The sequence below is a fragment of the Anguilla rostrata genome, chromosome 9 (assembly GCF_018555375.3).
Source record: "Anguilla rostrata isolate EN2019 chromosome 9, ASM1855537v3, whole genome shotgun sequence".
In the NCBI taxonomy this organism is placed as follows: domain Eukaryota; kingdom Metazoa; phylum Chordata; class Actinopteri; order Anguilliformes; family Anguillidae; genus Anguilla; species Anguilla rostrata.
The window spans coordinates 28,540,014-28,562,065 of record NC_057941.1 but is presented as its reverse complement, the minus strand read 5'-3'; the positions used below and the strand labels follow the sequence as shown (position 1 = coordinate 28,562,065).

At 41.3% G+C, this 22,052-nt stretch overlaps 2 protein-coding genes across 5 annotated transcripts; one reads left to right on the top strand and one right to left on the bottom strand.

Moving 5' to 3' along the window:
- Positions 1-2,456: 2,456 nt before the first annotated feature.
- LOC135263487 (transcription initiation factor TFIID subunit 6-like) lies at positions 2,457-14,435 on the bottom strand. Of its 2 annotated transcripts, none has more exons than XM_064351580.1 (15): positions 14,359-14,435; positions 13,132-13,292; positions 12,899-12,985; positions 12,386-12,539; positions 12,046-12,102; positions 11,610-11,729; positions 11,342-11,463; positions 10,910-10,987; positions 10,640-10,741; positions 10,100-10,282; positions 9,892-9,966; positions 9,147-9,272; positions 7,255-7,428; positions 3,944-4,138; positions 2,457-3,154 (listed from the first exon to the last, which is right to left on the bottom strand). In XM_064351580.1, exons 2-15 carry the CDS (start codon positions 13,285-13,287, stop codon positions 2,849-2,851), a joined length of 1,935 nt encoding a protein of 644 aa, XP_064207650.1. In that variant the 5' UTR covers positions 13,288-13,292; positions 14,359-14,435; the 3' UTR covers positions 2,457-2,848. The 2 variants fall into 2 exon arrangements, with proteins under 2 accessions (XP_064207650.1, XP_064207649.1); XM_064351579.1 differs by lacking the exon at positions 14,359-14,435 and adding an exon at positions 13,896-14,346.
- A 790-nt stretch (positions 14,436-15,225) lies between these two features.
- On the top strand, positions 15,226-21,977 carry LOC135263488 (uncharacterized). 3 transcript variants are annotated; one of them, XM_064351582.1, is made up of 12 exons: positions 15,226-15,765; positions 16,303-16,418; positions 16,510-16,613; positions 16,935-17,109; positions 17,418-17,535; positions 17,612-17,697; positions 19,732-19,820; positions 19,946-20,080; positions 20,196-20,315; positions 20,394-20,477; positions 20,585-20,677; positions 21,587-21,977. In XM_064351582.1, exons 1-12 carry the CDS (start codon positions 15,346-15,348, stop codon positions 21,910-21,912), a joined length of 1,866 nt encoding a protein of 621 aa, XP_064207652.1. In that variant the 5' UTR covers positions 15,226-15,345; the 3' UTR covers positions 21,913-21,977. The 3 variants fall into 3 exon arrangements, with proteins under 3 accessions (XP_064207652.1, XP_064207651.1, XP_064207653.1); XM_064351581.1 differs by having other exon boundaries at positions 15,229-15,765; positions 20,388-20,477; XM_064351583.1 differs by having other exon boundaries at positions 15,541-15,765; positions 16,352-16,418; positions 20,388-20,477.
- Positions 21,978-22,052: the final 75 nt, after the last annotated feature.

Genomic DNA, 22,052 nt, shown 5'->3' with positions numbered 1-22,052 from the left:
TGTTAAGAACTCTCAGCCCAAACACTGACAAAGAAAACACTGAACTATTAAAAAATTGGTTTTTATTTCTGAATATAAAAATGGATGATGACAATCAGGATAATGTAAACCATACAAACATCTGGGCAGTTTTTGACAATGAAAGTAGGCACACAAAACAAAAAAAGAAAAAATTACTTTAGGACCCTTGTTGCCCAATGTTTGCCAGTTGCCAAATGTCAATGAATTATTACCAGTCACCAGAGTAGAAGGAAATATTCATAGTTGCATCAATCTTTCCACTCCGCTTCCATGGTTGCAGTTGGTTTGTGTATGCATGCATGCATGACACGTGAGAGTGTGCCGGTTATAGAGAGTGAAAGAGATAGAAAGAGAGGGAGATGACAAGTAATTGCCAGTCTCTCATAGGCAGATAAAGCCACTACATAACTGGGCTTTCCCTTGCATTCCACAATTAATTTTCTCATTGACATTTACCAGATTAATGATTTAAATCAGATAATAGCTTGAATTCTGCCAGGCAGGACAATCCTTCTAGGATAGTGTAATTAACAAGTAAGAAACTATGATGAAATAAATAACTATAAAACCTACATTTGGTAATGGTACAAGGTTGTACCTTTTTCTTCACAAAATAACTATACAGGGCTAAACAGGTGCTTCTGGCTAATATGAGCTTTAATACGTAGCTATGACATGTGCATGAAAGGACTTTCACCATTTAAAAAAAATAAGTTTTCTTAGGGACATTGTAAATAATGTAAAATGAGCTAGAACTGCCCACAAATGGCAATTGTTAGCACAGGGTGAATATGGAAGAGCTGTCATCACTCACAAACCATCACCGGAAAAGAAATTATTGGAGAATTGCATGGGAAACCTCAAGGAGTGGAGCTGGCAGGCAAATATTTTCATCAGGCTTTTTGGGCCAGGGATTACAAAATAGGGCTAAGACAGTCATAGTGTCAACTTGCATGTTAAAAACTGAGAGGCTCCACTAATCATAAAGTACGCTGGTAACAAGTAACAAAACAATAGCCGCGTTTCCACCAAAAGTACCCAGAACTTTTAGTCCCAGGAACTACTTTTCAAGGAACTAAAAGGTTCCTTCAGCCCATTGTTGTCTGCGTTTCCACCGCGGTCTAAAGTCCCACGAAGATTAGGCAAATTAGCCCACTGATGTATGAAAAAGCGACGTTGTCGTCGGTCCATCTGTCCTATGATATCTTCTGTAACCCCATACTACCACCGAAGTAGCCTACATTATTTTCTAATAACCGGGACAGCCCGGAGGGGTTTACTCCACTTTTATATACAACGGGTTACCAACAATGACTATATGGTTACTTTTGTATTTATTGATTTTTATCAATTTAATCACCTAGAATTGAAATATTCTTCTGCAGCCGTTTGGGCATATTTTACCGTTGTCAAGGAAAACTGTCGTTGGTAGTTGAACTTGGACCGTTGTTATGCAACAAATAGGATATAACAGGCTAATAGTCAGATTGTAACTGTTTCATATATCCTCTCAAACACATTCATTATGTTTTTTTGCGAACATTCACTTTCATGTCTTGACATCCGAGGCGATAGAATGCATTCACATTTCCAATATAACTGGCAACAACAGCAGAAAACATGCACACGTTGTAAACAATTCGCTGTTTGATTACTTTCTCATCGTCAATTCCATATAGGCTAATCGCAAAATGACAAGAATAGAACGAAAACTCGGACTTAAAATTTAAATTATCAGTGGTACAGCCAACGTTTGCTTTCCTTCGAAGTTACTGCTAGCCGGGCAGTGAAGTGTGCCCTCCAGATGCGAACCATGCACCATAAATGAGTCCATATTCTTCCTGGTCTTTTTGTGGAATTGAAGAATGGCAGAGTAAAATTACGGCAGTCTGAAAAAGCTAAAGGGACGATTACTAGAATCAACCTGTTATTTTACCCTGACAAAAAGTGCGGAAGGTGATTTCCAGTTTGCTTTTACTGTATCACCAATGTGAATTACGCAGAACTACCGCATACCTCACATAACTGTATCAAACGTTTTGAGTCAATTACAACGGGCTAACAAAGAAAATCGGGAAGAAAATATTCAGCAACCGAATTAATCCGTTTGAATGTTTTGGTACGTAATATGCTGTCCCAGCACGAATGCTTAGCATTTTATAAAACGAATACTAAAGCAAGAAAAGAACAGAAGAGCATACGTTATAATTCCAAGACGTTGGCAGGCTATAACCAAAACTAGGCTACTGCGCCGCATAACATACAAGTTTGATTTGAAGTTATGAAAATAAATCGGTTTGCAGCTGCAGATTTTCAAACATGGCGGTTGAAACAAAACACTGCAAGTAGTCGACCAATCAGAAATTTTCAGCGCTTGCGCCCCACCCCAAAGGTTCCGGTACTTTTGGAAAGTACTACCCCCCGAGCAGGAAGGTTCCTAGTTCCGGGGTAAAGTTCCTGCGGTGGAAACGCGGCTAAAGATGACAGCGATTTTTGGATAATTTCTGTCTGTATTTCCTGGACCTTCTTTGATATCCAGGAAGTAGTATCCACCATCACAATGAGCATTTTGTCGGTAGTTATCAATGTACTCTGACTGGTGGAGCTCCTCTCTATTTTTTTTTAATTATTATTTTTTATCAATATGATTATGTCACAATTGTCTTATCCCCATACCATTAACACTGATTCTGGTGTCTGAATAAGGAGATCCACCCACTCCCCTCCTGATGTTCCTCAGCATTTTACAAAAGCCTGCCCCCCATCTCTGTCAGTTTCCGTCAGGCAGTGTGGTGGATGGGGGGCGCAGACCCCTCTCCCTTCATTCTCAATGTGGGGAGTGCGTCCTGGCCCCTGGAGGCCCAGAGAGCTCCAGTTTGACCCCGGACTCCAAAGAAAGAGAGGAAGCGGATGGGATGGGCTGGGCAGGGAGCAGGCCAGAGCTCTTGCTCTCCAGGGAAGACGAGGAGGAGGGAGGGAGGGACACAACAATGTATTTTTGGAGGGTGCGTGACCCAGCCACCCCACCAGCCCCTCCAGACTCCAGTTTGACCTGGGGCTGCAGTGTGGATGCAGAGCTTGGGATAGTGCTGGTCATTGGAGAACTGGAGCGAGAGGAACTAAGAGTGATCACCTGCAGGAACAGAGATCACAGATTCGAGAAAATCAGATTACAGACCACACACAGATTACTTATTAGAACAGATTATGTGACAGACCACACAGAAATTACAGTAAACTACATAACGGACTACACAGAAATTAGCCCAATATGTCGGAAGATCCTTCCTTCCTACACCTGATCTATATAGCATGGACGGGGAAACGAATGTGGTAGAAACCTGACCTAGTAGTCACTTCATAGCAATAAAACGATGAAGAAAAGAAGGAAGGATACTAATTCAGGGCATTCAGATGTAGCCAGGGTGTGTCGGTTTTTGTTTTCACCTTAAACTCAAGAGCCAGTACAGACTCAAGAAAACAGGTCAGGTGAGTACACTCTTTACGCAGCTGCTTTAACTGATAAACTAAGCAGTGAATAATAAGGAAAAACCACCATGCAGCCCTCCAAGACCAGGGTTGAGGGCCATAATTTAAGGTTATTCTAAGATACCTCTAAAAAAGAGGGATGGTTAATACACTGGATAAAATTAAGCTTTGCTAAAGACAGTAACAATACAATGTGCAAGTAAGTCACTTAAAGTTCAGCTCCAAGCATAGGGAGACTGACACGCATAAATAATACATATACCAGTGTGAGAAAATAGCTATTTTCATCCTTGCATATTCACTTCAGCAGAAGTTTTCCCATAATCCTATTTCAGTGAAAGAACTCCACTGAGTCAAGTTCAATTTGTCAAAAATGGCTACAATAATGGTGGCAATATCCATGGAAACAATAACATTACATTCACATTGGTACCTGCTGAGTGGGGGCCACCCCTGCACTGGTGCCCATGACGATGTACTTGGTTGCCGGAGGTGAGGGCTGGGTTGGGGTCCCAGGGTGGGCGGACGTCATTAGGGTGAGGGAGCTGGGCACTTTGATGATATTGGGCGTGCGAGGTCCCCCAGATATCCCCACAGAACTCTGGGAGACGGTGAGAGTGGGGCGTGGCTGCCAGAGAAATGGTTTGTTACAACTAAGTCTACAAATGCATGAATAGCAGTATATTTGCTGACAATTATTTACCCCTGTGATGATGATTTAGTCTGTTTCACTGACAGTTACTTGTGAGACATTGGTTACAGTGCCCTTCTGAATTACCCTTGGTAAAGATGAGCAAAAAAGCCTATGAAAAAATGTCTTTGTTTATCAGCAAATCTAACCTTTAATTGAAATTATTCTAAGAAAAAAAGATTTTCTCAAAAACAAATGTGTCTCAATTACTGGCACCCATAGAAATTCTTATGAACAAAATCAAACTGATGTCCATCCCCATTCATATTTTACTTTTTTAAACACACCGGAGTCTTTTGGAAATCTTAATTGTTCATCCATGACTTCCTATTTCACTTGGATGTATAGATATGAAGTGACATGCAAGCTAAACTCTCTTTCACTTTCATCAACATGGGGAAGATCCAGGACTGAAATGAGACAGGTTGTTGACCTTCATAAATCAGGCAATGGTTATAAAATAGCTCTGCTATTATGTCAATAATTAAGGTTCAAGAGGCAAACGTTTCTCCAAGGATCACAGTTGGAAAATTGCAGAAGATGGTTGCACCCTTGGGTCACCAATTCTCCAAAACTATAATTAGATGCCACCTCCATGCCAACAAGCTATTTGGAAGGCTTGCCAGAAGAAAGTCTCTGCTGCCATAAAACCACAAACGTGAGCAAAAATAGAGCTTTTTGGCCACAAACACTAGACGTGGGTTTAGCGTAAAAAGAGGCGTGGTCATGCCCAAAAGAACCTAATCCCCACTGTGAAGTATGGTAGTGGATCTGTGATGTTGTGGGGCTGCTTTACTTCCAAAGGCCCCGGGACCCTTGTTAGAATACATCATGGCATCATTGACTCCATTAAACACCAGGACATTCTAAATTGAAATCTGACTGTCTCTGCCAGGAGGCTAAGGGAGTATTAAAAGTGATTCTTTGCAGAAATGCCGGGAACCAGAGGATGAGGAGGAGGACGAACCGCCACTGGATGGACTCATGCAGGAGGTGGACATCATGGAAGGGGTGGCCTGTACTCCTCTCAAAGAGGAACAGCAAAGTGGCAGTGTTAAGACACTCAAGGAGGACCAGCGAGGGGCCAGCGTAAAAGGCCAATGAAAGTCCAACCACGAAGAAAGAAGTAAAGGAAAATTATTAGCAGGATCCCAAGTGCTAGACAAGGCCATGTAATAGAGACAGAATGTTAGAAAACGGGAAGACTAGATTAGACTAATCTAATGTGTCAGTTAGAAAGTAATGGAGGATTGTATGTTCTATGTAAATGCAGAAGCTGATCCTGATGTAATAAAGGACATGTGTGAGTTGCTTGGAGGAGGGGGTCAAGCAAAGACTTTAAAGGTTGTGAGTATTGAATTCAAGAGGCTTCTTAGGAGTAGGTTTTTGGGGAGATTTTAGGAGAGAGATTTTTGGAGCAGATTCCTGGTCAGTAGCAGTACAACCAATACAGACTTAGATCTTTGAGACTGAAACCTTTTCAATCAACTCCAGCCTTTTTCTCTAAGTAATGACTCTTTCGCTCAATGAGACCACAGGAAGGTGAGAAACAAGGGGGGTGGGGTTATTTCTTTAAATTATGGGATTAATATTGCGTTTATATCTTTAGATTTTTAGTAACATGCTTAGCTAGAGCTTTGACCCCTGGGGAAGGGGCACATATATAGCCTGAAGAAGCAGTAAGCTGCATCTTACCTATCTAGCTGTGAATGTGTGATAGGAGCTGAAATAAACACTATTCATATTTCTAACCAACTTTCAAATGTGCATAGATCTCACAGAAACTCATAAAGGTGTTAGAAATGGAGCCCATTACCAGTGAAGTCCTGACCTCCATACTAGGGTAGACCTACATTTACTATTAGTATTCACTCCTCTACATATAGAGCAGGTGTGGACTGGGTGAGTTGAGGGGAGCGGCCTTTCTAGCATGATTTAAAGAAGAAACCTGCAGCACAAAAGCACTACTCAGAGAAAGCTTAGTTATTGAATCCCTTTTGGGCCAACCTGCGGTCCATTAGTCTTTCTAAAAAGCTGCATGACAGGTTCACTGATAAAAGTTCACTAACCACAGAGTAAAGCTTTTGCAATGGCCATCCCAGTCCCCCCCATTGGAAACCTGTGGGGTGAGCTGAAGAGGACAGCCCACAAGCGAGGGCCAAAGATTCTGAAGGATCTGGAGAGATTTTGAATGGAGGAATGGTCTTGGATCCCTTCTTACGCATTATACGACCTCATCAAGCCTTATAAGAGGAGATTCAGTGCTGTTATCTTAGCAATGGGATGGTGCACAAAGTACTAAATGATGGGATGCCAATAACTGTGATAGGTGTTTCAGGATGAAAATGATTTTGTGTTGGATTTTTTTCCTGTGAACAATGGCAAACACAATAAACCTGTAATTTTCTCATGTTGCAGAGCATATAAACCATTTGATAAACAAAGTGAATGTTAGGTAGAAGAAAATTCATGATCTTACATTACAATCATGGTATTGATTGTGTTCTGCCAAAATAGTCAAGTAACCTCTGCTCTAGTTTGTGCAAGCCCTTACGGATAAAGGGGGAACTCAGAGTTATTCAAAGTTCAGAGTGATAACCACAATTATGAAAACACCTAGAAAACACCTAGAACAGGCAATTTGAAAACATCTAGAAAAACCAATATCTGTAAGTTAAAAAAAAAACAATATGGGTTGCAAGGGTCCTTGTGTGAACAAACTTGTTGTGTAAATACAATGACTCATCTTTTTCAGACACCCATTGATAACCAATGAAAAACCTTCACAAAAGCAAGGTCCAAGATTTGTTGACCATCTATTGTGTGTTCCCTCATTCATGCTTTGGAATTACTCTAACTTCTTCATGTGAGTGTGTTAGAGTTTTTCTCTGATTAATTAATGATTAAATATTTTTGAATACAAGAAAACGGTCTCTCTTCCTTCATGTTAAAGTGAGATTTCCACTACAGTTATCCAGCATTTTTTTTTGCTCACATTAATTGAGGGTGCCAATAATTCTGGAGGTCACAGTAGAAGTATAATTGACAGTTACCTGGGTGATGGTGAGGGTTGTTCTGTTGACCTGCTGGGCCTGCACCGCAGCCTGGGCTCGGGCCTTCACGACGTGGGAGCACAGCATTGTGCCAAGGTAGCCGTATTCAGCCTGGTACTGGTCCGCGATGTCTGGCGGTGTGCGTGTCTTAGCGAGCACAGTGGCGCAGTGTTTCTGTGCAGCCATGGGAAGGTCACCACAACACATAACAGAAAAAGTACTTCAGGAAACAGATAAAAAACATTTATCCATTGTGGTCGTACGTTCCGACACATTAATTGCCAATTTACTAAGACTGGTTCTAATGATATTACATTACATTACATTACAGGCATTTAGCAGACGCTCTTATCCAGAGCGACTTACACAACTTTTTTTACATACGGTGTATGATGATACAATCAAAGAAGCTGAACTCCCTCATTTGCGATATTTCAGCAGGAGACACCCGTTAAAAATCTTCATGAAACAAATGGCTACGGAAAAACCTGCTGACATTAGCGAGGCAGCCACATGAGAAAAAACTTAAACATTATGAGCAGGAAATAGTGGTAATGGTTAACTAGGCAAAGTGTTATAATGCCGTACTACAGCACAGAAATGCAACACCAATGTAGAGGTGAGACATTTGGAGTGACATCACAAACAAATGAATTAATTAGGCACAGCAAAAAGAACAGTAGATCATAAGAAAAGATGGCAATCGTATAAGGCAGTGTGAAAAACATTTCCTACAATGTAATGAAATTAAAAAAACACAGACAGTGGTCCAACTGAGGAAAGAATATGGACACCATCAGAACAACACCCCCAGCAAATGTATCAAGTTGTGGGGGTGGAAGGAATAGATGCCTGAATTTGTGATGGAAGAAGGCCGTTGAGCATCTGAAGGTAAAACTGTTACAGAATGTGGATTGTGAAATTCTGTAACTGCGGCCTATTTTAAAAAGATTTGGACAAAGTCATTCAAAATTTAAAAGTAACTTCACCACAGCAGGCAGGAAATTTGATCTCTGGGTGTGAGATTCAAGTTCCTTATTTACATCCTCCAGTAGTGAGGTGCACCTTATATCACTTCACAGTTTGCTGTTCAGTTAAAAGAAAGAGTGTAACTAAAGACCGTCTTGGATGAAAGACCCGCTCCTGTCTTATATACTGTTTTCCCTTAGTCCTCTGTGTCTCTTCCTTACTGATGACTGCTCCTACATTTGGGAGAGAGCTTAATATACCTTTTATAGAATGAGAGCAAGGCTACATCAGAGCTCAGCCAGCAAATTACTGCTTTCAAGAATTCTTAAAATCTCCAGGAGCTGCAATTAAGGCCTGCTTTAATAAATTAGACAGAATACTTGGCCTAATTCACAAATTATCCACCTTGTTTTAGTGTGTTCACCCCAGGTATAAATATGCTGAAACAAATATGTAGCAAAAGGAAGGATTAAATTTATCTTCGCAAAACACATCCCAATAAGGACGACCAATTGCAACCATTAGTAAATCTGATGTACGTATTTCAACCTTGTTGCCACCGCTTTTGCATTTGAAATGCAGTCACAATCCTTTAGTAAATTCCTTGCTTTTGGATGTATGGGTTTTTTGAGCATACCTTATATTTCACTACAGATCACCCTTGACACAATTTAGCATTCTACCGTACTTGTCAGTAAAATATAAATATCAATATTACATTGATATTTTTATGAGGCTAGCGAGACAGCAAAACAGTAATTGAAAGAAAGAGGATTGATGTGATATTATACCATAGGCCATTCACATTTTTATGCCAGTTTTCATGTGTAACTAAAACAAATGCACTGACTACCTTTCAGCTTCACAAACCTTGCCCCACCCCTCACCGCAGCTTCGCACTCATAAGGCTCAATCACTCTCACCAAAAGCAGGTTCTGCACATGCTCAGCTCCGATCTTCTCAATGTTGGACATGACTGGCCCTTCAGTCGCCGCCTTGATACGAGCGCCCTCTGCTGTCAACCGAGGGAGGATCAATGTCTTAACCACCTGGAGAAAACAAAAGGGAGAGGGCCAGTTATACATTTTTCTTATAAATTTGGTATCCAACATGGGGCAGAACATGTCCAATTTGGAATGGAAAGTCAAACCGCAGCCATGTTCATGCCGAGTGTAGACATCCACCATTTTCCTCACACATGGTGTTGTCAGCTGCTTCTTTTCACACCACAGACTATCGCTAAGCTTGCATAGAGTAGAGCTGAAGGAAGACCTTTCAGACGCAGCTATGACATCCAGTCCACAGGTTCCCAAATTACCAGCGGGGGTAAATAGAGTGATAAAACACGATCCTCTAACCAACTGAACCCTGGGCAACACTAACCACTATGTTTTCTGATAATACTTTTTACATATATGTAAAAATAAGAAAAACTAAACTGAGAGTACAACCTGCTCTTTGTGTAAGGAGCTGATTGCGCAAGATATTAATCAAATAACATAAGAACCAACTATACACGTTTTTTTAATATAGCAGCAACAACTAAATTTTCAGGTAAGTTTCTTACTTTTACATACATATACCTTGGTGCACAAGGGTTTTTTTGTTCTGCGTGAGGAAAACAATAAAAAACCTGTGAGAGAGGTACCCAAGAACTCCCAAACTCACATCTGGCCCAAGCTCTGACAGTCCACCAATGCAGCCATATCGTGTTGTCCACTGTGTCTTCTCATCCAACAAACTCTGAGAGTGACAGAGACAGAAGGCAGCTGAAGAGGCTAAAGGGTGGTGATCAGATACACTGAGAATGGGAGGGGAGGTCCAGACAGGACACACACTCACACACACATACAGACACACACACACACACACACACCTTAGTGAAGGTTTTGGTGATGCGGGACTGCATGTTGTTGGTGGTGGTGCTGAAGGTCTTGCAGCTCTGGGCCATGAGCCGGGCGGCGAAGTCACGCAGTGCCCAGTGGTTATCTACATCCGGCCTCAGACACAGCTGCTTACTCACAATGCAGGACACCACTGCTGGGATCAGTTCATGGAGCTGGAGCAGGGGAAGAGAGAAGAGAGAACAGGTTTACAAAGGTCCACAGAAAAGCAGGAGGAATTCCTACAAAGACTGTAGTGAAAGCAAGTGGTTAGGAATCTGGGCTTGTATCTATGAGACTGCAGGTTTGATTCCAAGATCACTGACACTGTCACTGTATCTTTGAACTACTCAACCTACATTACAGCAGGAAACATCCAGCTGTATAAGGGTCTACCAAATGTCAATATGTAAATGTACAACTTCTTAAATCACTGCCCACACATTTTTAAATCACTGTTCATGCATATGAATAAACACATGGGCCTGCCTCAGCCCCAGCCTTCTACACCAGGGCAAACAAAGAAAACTCACATATTTCTCCAAGTACAATGTAGGGTTGTCCATAAGAGCCTTGGCCATTCTCATCAGGTAGATTAAGAGAGCCAGGTTATTCTGCACCACGTTCACGCGCACCTGAAAAATGCCACAAGTAATTATACAGAAAACACTCTACACTGCTTTCCATGGCGCACGGTGTCGTTTAAAAATCAGCAAACAACATCTGGAAATACCAATAAAGTCTTTGCATATTAACTTTGCGGACATGAGGTTAGATATACAGACACAAGTACACAGTCTTACCCCTTCAGAGATGAAAGTGGTGAATCTAGGGAGCATCTGGTACAGCCCAGGATCCGTAGCTATACTCTGAAGAGCCTCCTAAGCAGAAAAACAGGGTAATTGATATACTGACATCACCTTTTTTACCCCCACACACTCTGAGTAACCCTCACAGAACACGCAACTGCTGCAGCAGTATAGGGATTATTCTGATTATTATACTCTTATTCACACATTTAATCTGATTCACCCCCAAGGATGGTGGTATTTGAAAGAAGCCTACATGAAATATTCATTTGTTTGTATGCATTTCATATACACTGCAGATCGCTTGCTTCTTCATTGCATGGTTTATACATCTGTGTCACCTGTGAAACAAACTATACCTTTCATTGTCATTTACAGACACATTTTGCCAAAGTCTCTCTCTCTCATATCCACACACAGACTCACCGCTCTCTTGGCTTCGCAGGAGCCCACGCAAGCCTCAGTGATCTCCTTATAGTACAGCTGCTGCTCCACGGACAGCTCGTGCGTCCCGCGTGGCTTCATCCTCATCAAACTCTTCTCCTTTCCTGAGGCAGAGAGGAAGGAGGAGTGTGAGGTAATAGAGAAAGCAAGGAAAGAGGAAGCAAATTCTACCGTGTTCTTTTCTTCACTCTTACATGGGTGATGAAATGTACACTGTGATACGTGCCACATTTAATGTTCACTTGCTCACCTTTGCCCTCAGCAGCAGCTGAACCCTGACCTTTGCCCTGTATGGTGCCCTCCTCCTCTTGTCCAGGTTTCACCACTTTAAGGGGCTCAGTGGCCTCTGCTTTCTGCATTTCTTTTGGAGCTGCATGAGAAGGAAGAGAGGATGAAGAGGAGATGACAGATGGTTGAGGAAAAAACAAAGGCAAAGGGGAACACAATATGAGAGTTTGAGAACATGAAGAGATAAAGAGAAACAAACATGCTGGAAGACAAGGATAACCATAGGGACAGAGAAGAATGGACAGACAGACAGACAGAAAGACAGGCAAAATCAGACAGACATATAAGGACATACAGAAAAGACAGACATGAAGACAAATTGAAGATAAATACTGATACAGAAACAGAGACAGAAGGATTTGGAGGAATTAATAATACGGATAAGAGAATGGTCTCACCCGGAGGCGGGTTCTCTGGTATGGCAGGCTGGACACCTTCAATACTTAACCAATGCGCTACAAGACAACAGGTGTAAAACAAAAAAAAATCAACAAAATCTGAAAGCAAGAGCTCAAATAGTCCCCAGACAAATGCAAACTAACTACAACTATTGCTAATACTACAGTTTCTAGCCTCGGCATTACTATGATCCATAACAGTGCAACTGTTTATAACATAATTCTAAAATAAGGCAAATATGTAGCTCTTCTTCAACAACATCAGTATCTTCATCAGCATGACAACCACCAATACTTCCACCAATTCTGTCATAAATACCAGCAGCAATATGAGACATACCCTTGAGTGAGACGTCCAGGGGCACTCGCGGAAGAGGTGTGTTGATGATGTCACTCAGGTCTACTTCCTTCTCTTCGTAGAAGTGCAGTTCTCGGCCACCTCCACTGGCAAAGCGGAACGGGATAAACTCTTGCGACTGGAACCCATACAGGGGCTTTGGAAGGCAAAACACAACATTCACTGTCACTGATCTGCCAAAAAACACATATACTGTATATACCAACACAGCAACGGTTAGATATGAAGCAAATGGTTTGAATATGAGGCAACTTATCTTTTTATTAAAAAGCACTGGTGGATAAAAATGACAGGCATCAAACAACCGTGTATCATACTTGGAGCTAAAACAATTTTTAAAATGGCCTTATGCAGAAAAAATGTTTCCCTTCTACATTGTGTGGCTGTACAATCTGTCAAGACTGCCTTACAGTTCTATTCCAAAGTCCAGGCATCCATAATTATATGTGCTGCTTTAAATGAGTCTGCAGGAATCTACTATCTATCTCTACGTACCTCCACATTCTTCAGTTTAAGGGCATGATCGATGTCACTGGTGGTCAGTTTGCGTCTTTTCCCGTGGTGCATGAACTTAAAAGCATCCTGGATAACACAAACACACACATACACAATTCACAGAGCAAACTGATATACATGTTCACACCTTGACATAGCGTATGGCATCCACTCATGAATGGTGTGTTCGGCAGCTTGTGTTACCAAACAGTGTTACCAACCAGCTTTGTTACCTGAAATATCTCTTTGATGCGGTAACTGACTTCCTCGCTCAAAGCCGCACAGCTCTCCTCCTGTAATTGCCCAACTCCAACGGACTCACCAATGGCCTTCATTGACTCCGTTGGCAGTACCACAGTGCACTGCTTCTGTCTCCGATCCTCTGCCATGGCAGCTGGTGGGGGAAGACAGAATCACAAATTGAAGATGGAAAATAATTAAAACGGACTAACATCTCAAATACTATATCTGGCACAAAAATCAACACTACAGCTCCTGCATACGAATGTGTCAGAGGTATTGGAAGATGTAGAAATTATTTCGCGATCAAACACTGGAGTGTGAAACTGTAAATAAACACTGATTTTATCATGATATACATATTTGCGCTCATCAAATCTTCCACCACATCTTCTGATGAGTTATAGCGGAATACATCACGTGTGCCTGCAAACATGGGGGGGGGGGGTTATTTTCCTTGCATACACCTATCAGCACAGCTATCTAACAGCGAATGTCTTAAAATAACGCTACAAATGCCATTGACTGATGTGACGTTACATTGCTTCACAGTTAAGACTAATGTTCGATTAGCCATCAAACGTCATGATATCTCCAGATTCTTTTTCCGAGCAGCTGCACAAAATTAAGCTGCTAGGCTATTGCTTTCATATTAACATAGCTGGCTGTTTCACTTACAATTAGGAAGCAAAAGCCAATAACCTACTTTAGCTACCGTTACGTAGCTAGCTAATTTCATAGGAAAGAATGGTCTTACCTTCGTTTAGCTAATTGTTGAAATCTAGTTAACGTTAGTTGTCAAGTTAACGTTAGCTAGTGAAACACGCACAGCAGTCCTGTGCTTTAGAAAATCAACTAACGTTCACAAGATACCGATGAAAATCATTGCCGATTTTTAGTGTAGCGTTACTTATCTAGCTTGTTATACATTTATGTTATGGAGGAACATAGGATAAGCTAGCTAGCTACAGTATGTTTGATTCTTGGATAGTATTGTCTAGACTAGAGGATCCCAGCTCCTTCCAATTTTTCTTAAAATCCGCCTTAACATTTTTCATGTGGTGGGTCCTTAAACGTCACATTTCATGTCCTGTTATTGAGCGCGAAATGAAATTACTTTTTAATTACGTAAAACACAGATAATAGCAAACGTATTTTGATCGAAAAGACAGAAAAAATTGTTCACATGATAATAGTAGAATCCTGTACTTAAACTAAACCTTTTTGTGCAGCTTCAAGGACGAGGTGGATGTTCTCACGTATTTCCGCAAAACGAGGTCTTTTTCATTGATCTAATTGGCCAGAATAGGCCAATGCAATGGATTCATTGTAAAGAAGGCGGATCTTGACTAAATATACCTTAAATATTTTTTATTATTAGACGTTTCAGCCTGAAAAATGAGTCAAACCTAACTAAAATTAAAATTGGTGTAGTTTCGCCTAATTATTGCTTATATATTTCTAAGATATTTTGTCAAACATTTCTCAAATAAGCCAGTTTCTCTAATAATAAAAGGCAAAAAGGCGGTGTAAGTCACTCTGGATAAGAGTGTCTGCTAAATGGCAGTAATGCAATGTAATGCAGGTAATGTAATGCATTGCCGGGGAAGAATTTAAAACTTGCGCTGTTACTGCAGGCAGACAGGAGGCGCCGGTGAACAGAGGCCTTCTGAAATCCCATTCCGGACGCACCTGGCCGACTAGCTGGCACAATCTGTACCTGCGACTGCGTGATGAGGATTTGATTCTATATCATCTAGATCATGAGGCAACGCTGCACTGAAAAGTTATGTTTTTTGTTATGGATGTCATCCGAGAGTCATAACGTTAATTTAATAACAGAGTCAAATGAATGGATGCGAAACGAACACATTCAAAACAACAAAATATAGGCTATGTACGCACATATTGTATGCACACATGTGGCTGATCTTGCTCACTGTATGCCTAATTGATTCATTTTTGACAGAATGGCTGCAATGGACTTCATGGGCCTACTTGCTAACATGAAACGGAAGTGTAATCAAAGACATCAATCAGTACGCAAATTCACATCTGGTGTTTCATTAGCTAATAAGAGGTTTTATCAAAGGCATTAATTTCACTACAAGAATGCTTGGTTTTCTGTGAACAGTGACGTATTTCCCAAAACCCAGTTGTAGTTTTAGCTAGACATTTCTTTTTTTTACGGACCACTGTAAGGATTCATGGGTCTGGTGAAGAAAGCACCATGGTTAACTGCATGTCTGTTCCTCACTTTTTTATCTCTGGAAAGGTGCCACGCTTTACCACCATATAGCCCTGGCGATGGCTTTCAACAGGAGCCTGAAGTTGTGAAGCCTCCGCCGGTCGAACGCCCTCCAGTCCCGCCAAAGACCCTTCGCAAAGGCCAAGATCCCATTGGAGACGGGAAAGTATATTCCCAAACAAAATCTATCACAATACGATGTCTCGACGCCTGGATGGAGATAGTCATAAACGCCGATCTGTATAACACCGGGGTACTAATCGATGGAGATGACCTGCGACTTGGAGAAGAGACTACGCCTGCATGCAGGGCAAAGCCGTCTGCAGCCGCCGAGTACAGCATTGTCGCGGCACTGAGCGACTGTGGAACCAGACATCTGGTATTTTGCATCCCTCCCTTTACATTGTTAATTAGCGTTTTTAGCAAAATAACGACCGCGGAACCTGAAATATCTGGTTAAATTGCACCGTAGGTAGGCTACAGGTCTTGGATTCGGTGCAGACGAACTGTTACTGAATCAGGATGTTAGTACACAGAAAACCCTTCTCACGGTGTCTGTCTCAGTATCAGGCTTATTGGGAAAATAAGTTGCTAGCCGTGATTCTTATACAATTAACATTGGCCACGCTCGGAGGTTGAAAATCCAGGTTCAGAAAGTCCTCTCCAGTATTTTGTTCAAATCGCCTGGATTTGCTAATTAGCACAATTCTTCAGCCAGGAGGTGGATCTAATTGGTGAAATCAGCTGGCTGAGTTCATGGGTCCAAGAAATTCAGGAGGACTTTCACTTTCTGACCCCTGGACTTTCCACCTCAGGCCAAGCTTTACGACAGCGATATCAAACTGAAAAAGAGGCCTCTGCTTTACGGCCTGTAAAATGCAGGAAGATTTGAATTTCTGACCTGTGTCGTTCCTAGATCGCAAATGACTCCTTAATCTACACAAACCTACTGATATATTCCCCAGTGCCCTCCACAGATGGCATAATTCGAATGGAAGGTGCTGTCATTCCAATTGAGTGCCACTACAGAAGGTGAGTTGGCATTTGTGCATTGTGACATGTTTGGGGAATTTCCTCAAAGTCTTTACAGTCTTTACTGTAAATTCATCCTTTTGCTATTCAGGAGGTATGGTCTGAGCAGTGGTATCCTGAAGCCAACTTGGATTCCTTTTACATCTACTCAGTCTGCTGGGGATGCCTTGGATTTTTCCTTGAGGCTGATGAATAGTCAGTGAAATCTGTTTCCTTTGTTGCACTAATTGCTATTATGGGCAGCATTAAACTGCTGTTCTATGGTTCACTTTAATTTGGCTCACTACATTCACTCCAACCTATAAAGTTTTGCAAGTCTTGGATGGATTGACTCCTGCTTGGTGGATGTGTCAGGGTCTGTAGTGTAACCAGACGCAGCAAGTGACTTGGTAAGAATTGTTCAATTGTAACAGCACTCCGTGATTGGATGTACCATTTGGGTTGATAATAGTTTATAATAAAATGGTACTTTTCTTAACATGAACACAGTCCTGCTTTTATCTGAAATCTGTTTAGGTGACTGGCTGTCTGAGAAGACCTCTGATGTTTACTTCTTGGGAGATATCATTTATATTGAAGCCTCAGTCACCTTGGCCTACCACATGCCGCTCCGGATGTTTGTCGACAGCTGTGTGGCCACAGTGTTCCCTGACAAGAACTCTGTGCCCAGATACTCCTTCATTGAGAATGGGTGAGGAAAAACCTCTTGGAGGATTGTTACCTTCTCTTTCAATACGGATGCTGACCATTGTGACTTTCTCCCTCTGAGGTATGATTTCTTATTTTTCCCTCCCCCCCCAGTCCTTAGATGTCTCAATCAGAGGCAGATGACTTTGGGTATGCCCAAACACATCAAGAGCTTTCACACTTTTGCAGCTAAAAACAGTAGAAAATGTTCAGGAATACAGCCAAATTATTGGACTTGGAAATGTGTGCATTCAAACAAAAACAGTATTCCCTGATTAGGCAGGAATAATCTAACTCCTGTTCCTAATCCAGGTGCCTGACAGATGCCAGGCAGACTGGCTCAAGTTCTCACTTCCTGCCCCGAGCCCAGGATGACAAACTTCACATTTACCTGGAGGCCTTCAGATTCCGCCAGGAGACCAGGAGTGCAGTGAGACCCCGACTTTGCAAATTGTTTGCATTCCTACAGTGGCTACCAATGCCTGACTCCCTCTCTTGTTCCTCAGCTTTACATCGCCTGTCACTTGAAGGCTGTGCCTGTCATGCACAATGCAGACTCCAAGAATAGGGCCTGTTCCTTCATCAATGGAAGGTGGGTTTGCTGGGCTCTGGCTATTCTAGATCCCCATATTCCTAGTGCTTTGTGGACTGGTCACTTGGACAGTGGGTCACGTCTTCTAAGAAATTGTGAATTTGTTCTGAATGTATTCATTTTCAGTACCAAAATACAGATGTCAAAGTATTGATTGGAATGGGCATATTTACACCTGAAGAGCAATTTCCCATGTAATCAACAGTAAACATTGCTTTAGTGTTCCTTTTTACTGACAAAGATGATTACTAGACCAAATAAACAGTGGTTCTCAAACTCGGTCCTGGAGGCCCGTGTATGCTGGTTTTCATTACAACCACAATTGCTATCCCAGAATTTTTAGCAAACTGTTAATTTTTCTTAATTTGCTGCGTTTCATGCTTTTAGATGGATTATTTACTCTCTGAAACCACATTATGGAAGAAATAGCTACCCATGCCATAAAGAATAAAATTAACAATTACATAACAGCTATTTTTTTAAATAAAATGAAAGATGTTCGTTGATAGGTTCCTAATTTGGTTGTTGAACTCGTGTAATTTCTTTTAAATTTTCCTAATCTTATTAGCACAGTGCAGGTTTGACTCGTGATTATTTGCTTTGTCTTTGAATTCTTCGTTGTCTACCAGATGGTTTTCTTTAGTGGTCAAGTGTCCACTTTAACCAATTAGAAGCCTATTGATTCATCTCAGTCTTTCATTTTTATAACTATGTTAACCTGTTTAACATCGTGCAGGTTGTAGCAGTTTGTAGGTTTGTGTTGTAATTGTTTACAATATAGCTCAGTATACCACAGTATTAACATGGGAACTTTATTCTTCATGGCATGCATAGCTATTTCTGGCATAGTGCGGTTTAATGGAGTCTGCAAATTACCCTTTTGGAAACCTGCCTTGAGATTGAAAAAACAATGCAGAATGCTCATTTTTGGTGGCATTGTCCGCAAACTTGAACCAGGATTTGTCCAGTGTTGTGGCTGTGGTCCCATTGTGTTTTAACCCAGTGGTAACCAACCCTGTTCCTGGAGATCTACCACCTTAAGAAAGCACACCTCATTCAACAGTCAAGTGTGCCAAATTAGGGTTGAAATAAAAACCTACATGATGGTAGTACTATTTGAGTACCCCTGCTTTAAAACATGAAAATGAGTAAAATAAGTGGAAAAAAGAAGTTGTGGAATTGTAAAACACAAATGGAAGGAACTGGGATACAGTACAAAGGGAAACCAGAAGGAGACTTTGAAATTTGAAATCTACCAAATCAGATTTAGCCATATGGATGGTCTTGTGACTAGAATGCTGCAGGTTCAAATCTGGAGTCATTGCGCTGTTATGCCCTTGAGCAAGGATCATAATCTGAATAGGCCCTTTGCAGGACTTGGTCACGTGTTTGAATACCACATGGTAATGCAACGCTAACTGGCAAGCTATTCAGCACCTTACGTGACTAGTTTATAAGGAGGCCAAGTGTGTCTTTCTAATGTAGTGATGGACAACGAGGGCCGTATCCATTTATGGTTTTCATGCCAACTTCAGGTATTAATTACTTAAATGCTGCTAAAAGGATTCACCCTCTTATTTCAGACTGACTTTTTTGTCTAGTGGTGGTCTTGGTTTTTGTGCCTCTGTGGATTGGTTGCAAAATGCAAAATAAGTTGACTTGGTGTGTGCTATACCAGGAGGGTTGCCTGCTGTTGTACCTGGACTTTATCTCGCAGTCCATCCATGTCACATTCCTTTCTCTCAATCGGTGTAGCCTGCTACATCAACTAATTGCTTTTATAAGTGTCACATTGATCCCTAATTGTATTAGTCAAGTGATCGTAACAATCCACTGCCTACATTGATCTCATGGGGATTTGTATTTAATGTACTGTAAGTTGAAAATTTTGGGTCACACCCCCTAAACTGGCATCCCTAGTTGTAACGAACACGCAGTAGGACCCCAGGACTAAGCTGGAAAAGCTCTGTTCTGTAATTAATGTTGACATTGTGACATTGTACACATTTCTTTTACAAATTCTGTTCCTTTCAGTTGGAGGTCTGTGGATGGGAACGACTGGATATGTGACAACTGTGAGACACCTAACATCTGGGAACAACCAATTCAGTCTGGTCACCATGGTAAACTTGGAATGTATGGTTACAAGGGCTATCGCAACAAACCTCTAGAAGATGGGGGCTCCTTTGCAAATTCCAAAAAGTATTTCTGATGCTTAAGCTTGCAAATGTGTGAAATGTGTTCTCAGAATTGGAAAAAGAGTTATTGCTGCAACCCTTGAAGGTATTTCCAAGTGAGCATGGTGGCATGGCCCCTCGACTCAAACAGACTGAGAGCAGACCTTTAGAGGCCAAAGCCTTGTGGGCCAGTGATGACGATGAAGGTATAACTGGCTTGGGGTAAACCTACTTGCAGATCTCTTAAGTGTAGTGAAATCAGTTCTCTGAATTGATCATGGAGACTACTGTGGATTCTGCCCCCCCCAAATACATGCACAGAAGCACAGGAAGGCCAAACAATGACCCCTGCATCAGAAGAGGGTATCAATCCTGTGGACTACCCAGGTGAACACAATGGTAGCTGGCCTGTGGAGTTCAGTGAAATGGATGCTAAGAAAGGTATTGGTTGTTGGGCACCCAATGCACATTTATGTCTATCTAGCTTTGCGATTAACTGAACTCTTACCTCAGAACTAGAAATGGAGACCACCCCTGGCCCCAGGGCGCCCCCAGCCAAACAGGAAAGTGACCCTGTGGACCCTGTATACAAAGAGGATGGTAGTAAGTATATAGACTACACTGCCTTCTAGAAGAGTGGTACTTTGGCACTATAGCAAATTCTAAAACATTTGGGATTTTAATCTTTATGGAAACTGACGTGTTTTTAGGCCACTTGGAGGACCCTTTGGCCAAAGAGGAAGCTGGTGCCTTCATAGATGAGGACGAAGGTAGTGGGATCATGGTATATGAGGGCAGGAAAGGTATGACTGACACTTTCAATCTGATAAATGTATGCAGAAGCTGAAAGCTATTTGACTTCAACGCAGTTGTATGTTTTCATTTTTTAAATGTTTGCAGCGTTCTGATTTGGATCATTTCTAGTCTTTGTGATATGTAGGGTCCTCTTATCAACTGCATAATATTGGTATGAAATTTTGATATTCTCACTTGAATACACACAAGTAATGTTTACCAGTTGGTGCAAATGCTATTTTTAATGTCCCGAAATGTCACATACTTTTAGGAATGGCAGTATGATTTTGTGTAGTTCAGCATAGTATAATTGTTAGGAAAATGAGCTTGTAATTCAAATGTGCTTGTGAGTTTGACTCCTACCCTGGGTGCTTACACAGCCCACTAGGGAAAGATACTTAAACTGAAATACTTGGATCAAAATAACCAGCTGTATATAAATAGATTGCGTGTTTTTTAAAGTAATGCAAATGAAACAATTGCATTGAAATGTATAAATGGATACTGTAACAAAGGAGCCCATTTTCAGGTATCATGGCTATTAAACTATTCCAGCATGTATTGTTGCATTGAGCAGGCACAGAAACACATTACAATACATATTTCAAATTGCAATAATACAATATCAAATTGTAGAGAATCTATTAATGTTGCCTTAATACCGTAAACAATTTTCCAAAAGGCCCAACATATTTATGCAGTTAACGGGACACTTAAGCTTCCACCCTGAGGGAACGGTTTGTGTCACTGGAGTGCTTGTATATTTGCAAACATTTCCATTGAACTTTGAGAGTTTATTGAAGACAATTTAGGCAAACCTGTAAATCTGCTGTAATATATATTCTTATCCCATATTTAATGAGAATTGCATACTTCTCAATCTGAATTTCTGGCAATGAATCTTTTTTTTTTTTCAGATGGGAATAATGAGACCACACTGAGCCCTGTGGCCCAGGACAGTGGCAATCCTGAGATTTTCTCAGTTGAAGAACCTGTTGGATCTGCAGTTCTTCCGAGCAAGGATGTAAATGCTACAGTTGTTCCTAGCTATGAAGAAAGCAACACCACAGTCCCTACTAGCGAGGATAAATTCAGCCCTGCTGTCCTTACAAGAGAAGAGGATGCCCACCCAGCAGACCCACCAGATCAGCAGACAATGAGCACAGAACTTCCATTGAGCTGGGAGGAGGAATTCAGGTCTATGTCCCTTTCAGATGACAAGGATACCAGCTTGATTCAATGAATGTACTTCTAGATGATAAAATGTGAATTGTTGCTAACAATAAAATGCTTAATGTGCTGCTTTGACTTCATTGTGCCTTAATGTTATGATTTATGATGACTATACTGTAATGTTGAGATTAGACTGGGTAGAGTTTATGG

Coding starts and splice junctions, on each gene's coding strand:
- LOC135263487 (XM_064351580.1), bottom strand. CDS start 13,287: ATGGCAGAGGATCGGAGACAGAAGCAGTGCACTGTGGTACTGCCAACG. Junction 12,103..12,385: donor CCTGGACGTCTCACTCAAGG/GTATGTCTCATA, acceptor GTTGTCTTGTAG/CGCATTGGTTAAGTATTGAA. Junction 9,273..9,891: donor TGTCAGAGCTTGGGCCAGAT/GTGAGTTTGGGA, acceptor TGTTTTCTCCAG/GTGGTTAAGACATTGATCCT.
- LOC135263488 (XM_064351581.1), top strand. CDS start 15,346: ATGGGTCTGGTGAAGAAAGCACCATGGTTAACTGCATGTCTGTTCCTC. Junction 15,766..16,302: donor ACTGTGGAACCAGACATCTG/GTATTTTGCATC, acceptor TGTCGTTCCTAG/ATCGCAAATGACTCCTTAAT. Junction 20,081..20,195: donor GGCCAGTGATGACGATGAAG/GTATAACTGGCT, acceptor ATACATGCACAG/AAGCACAGGAAGGCCAAACA.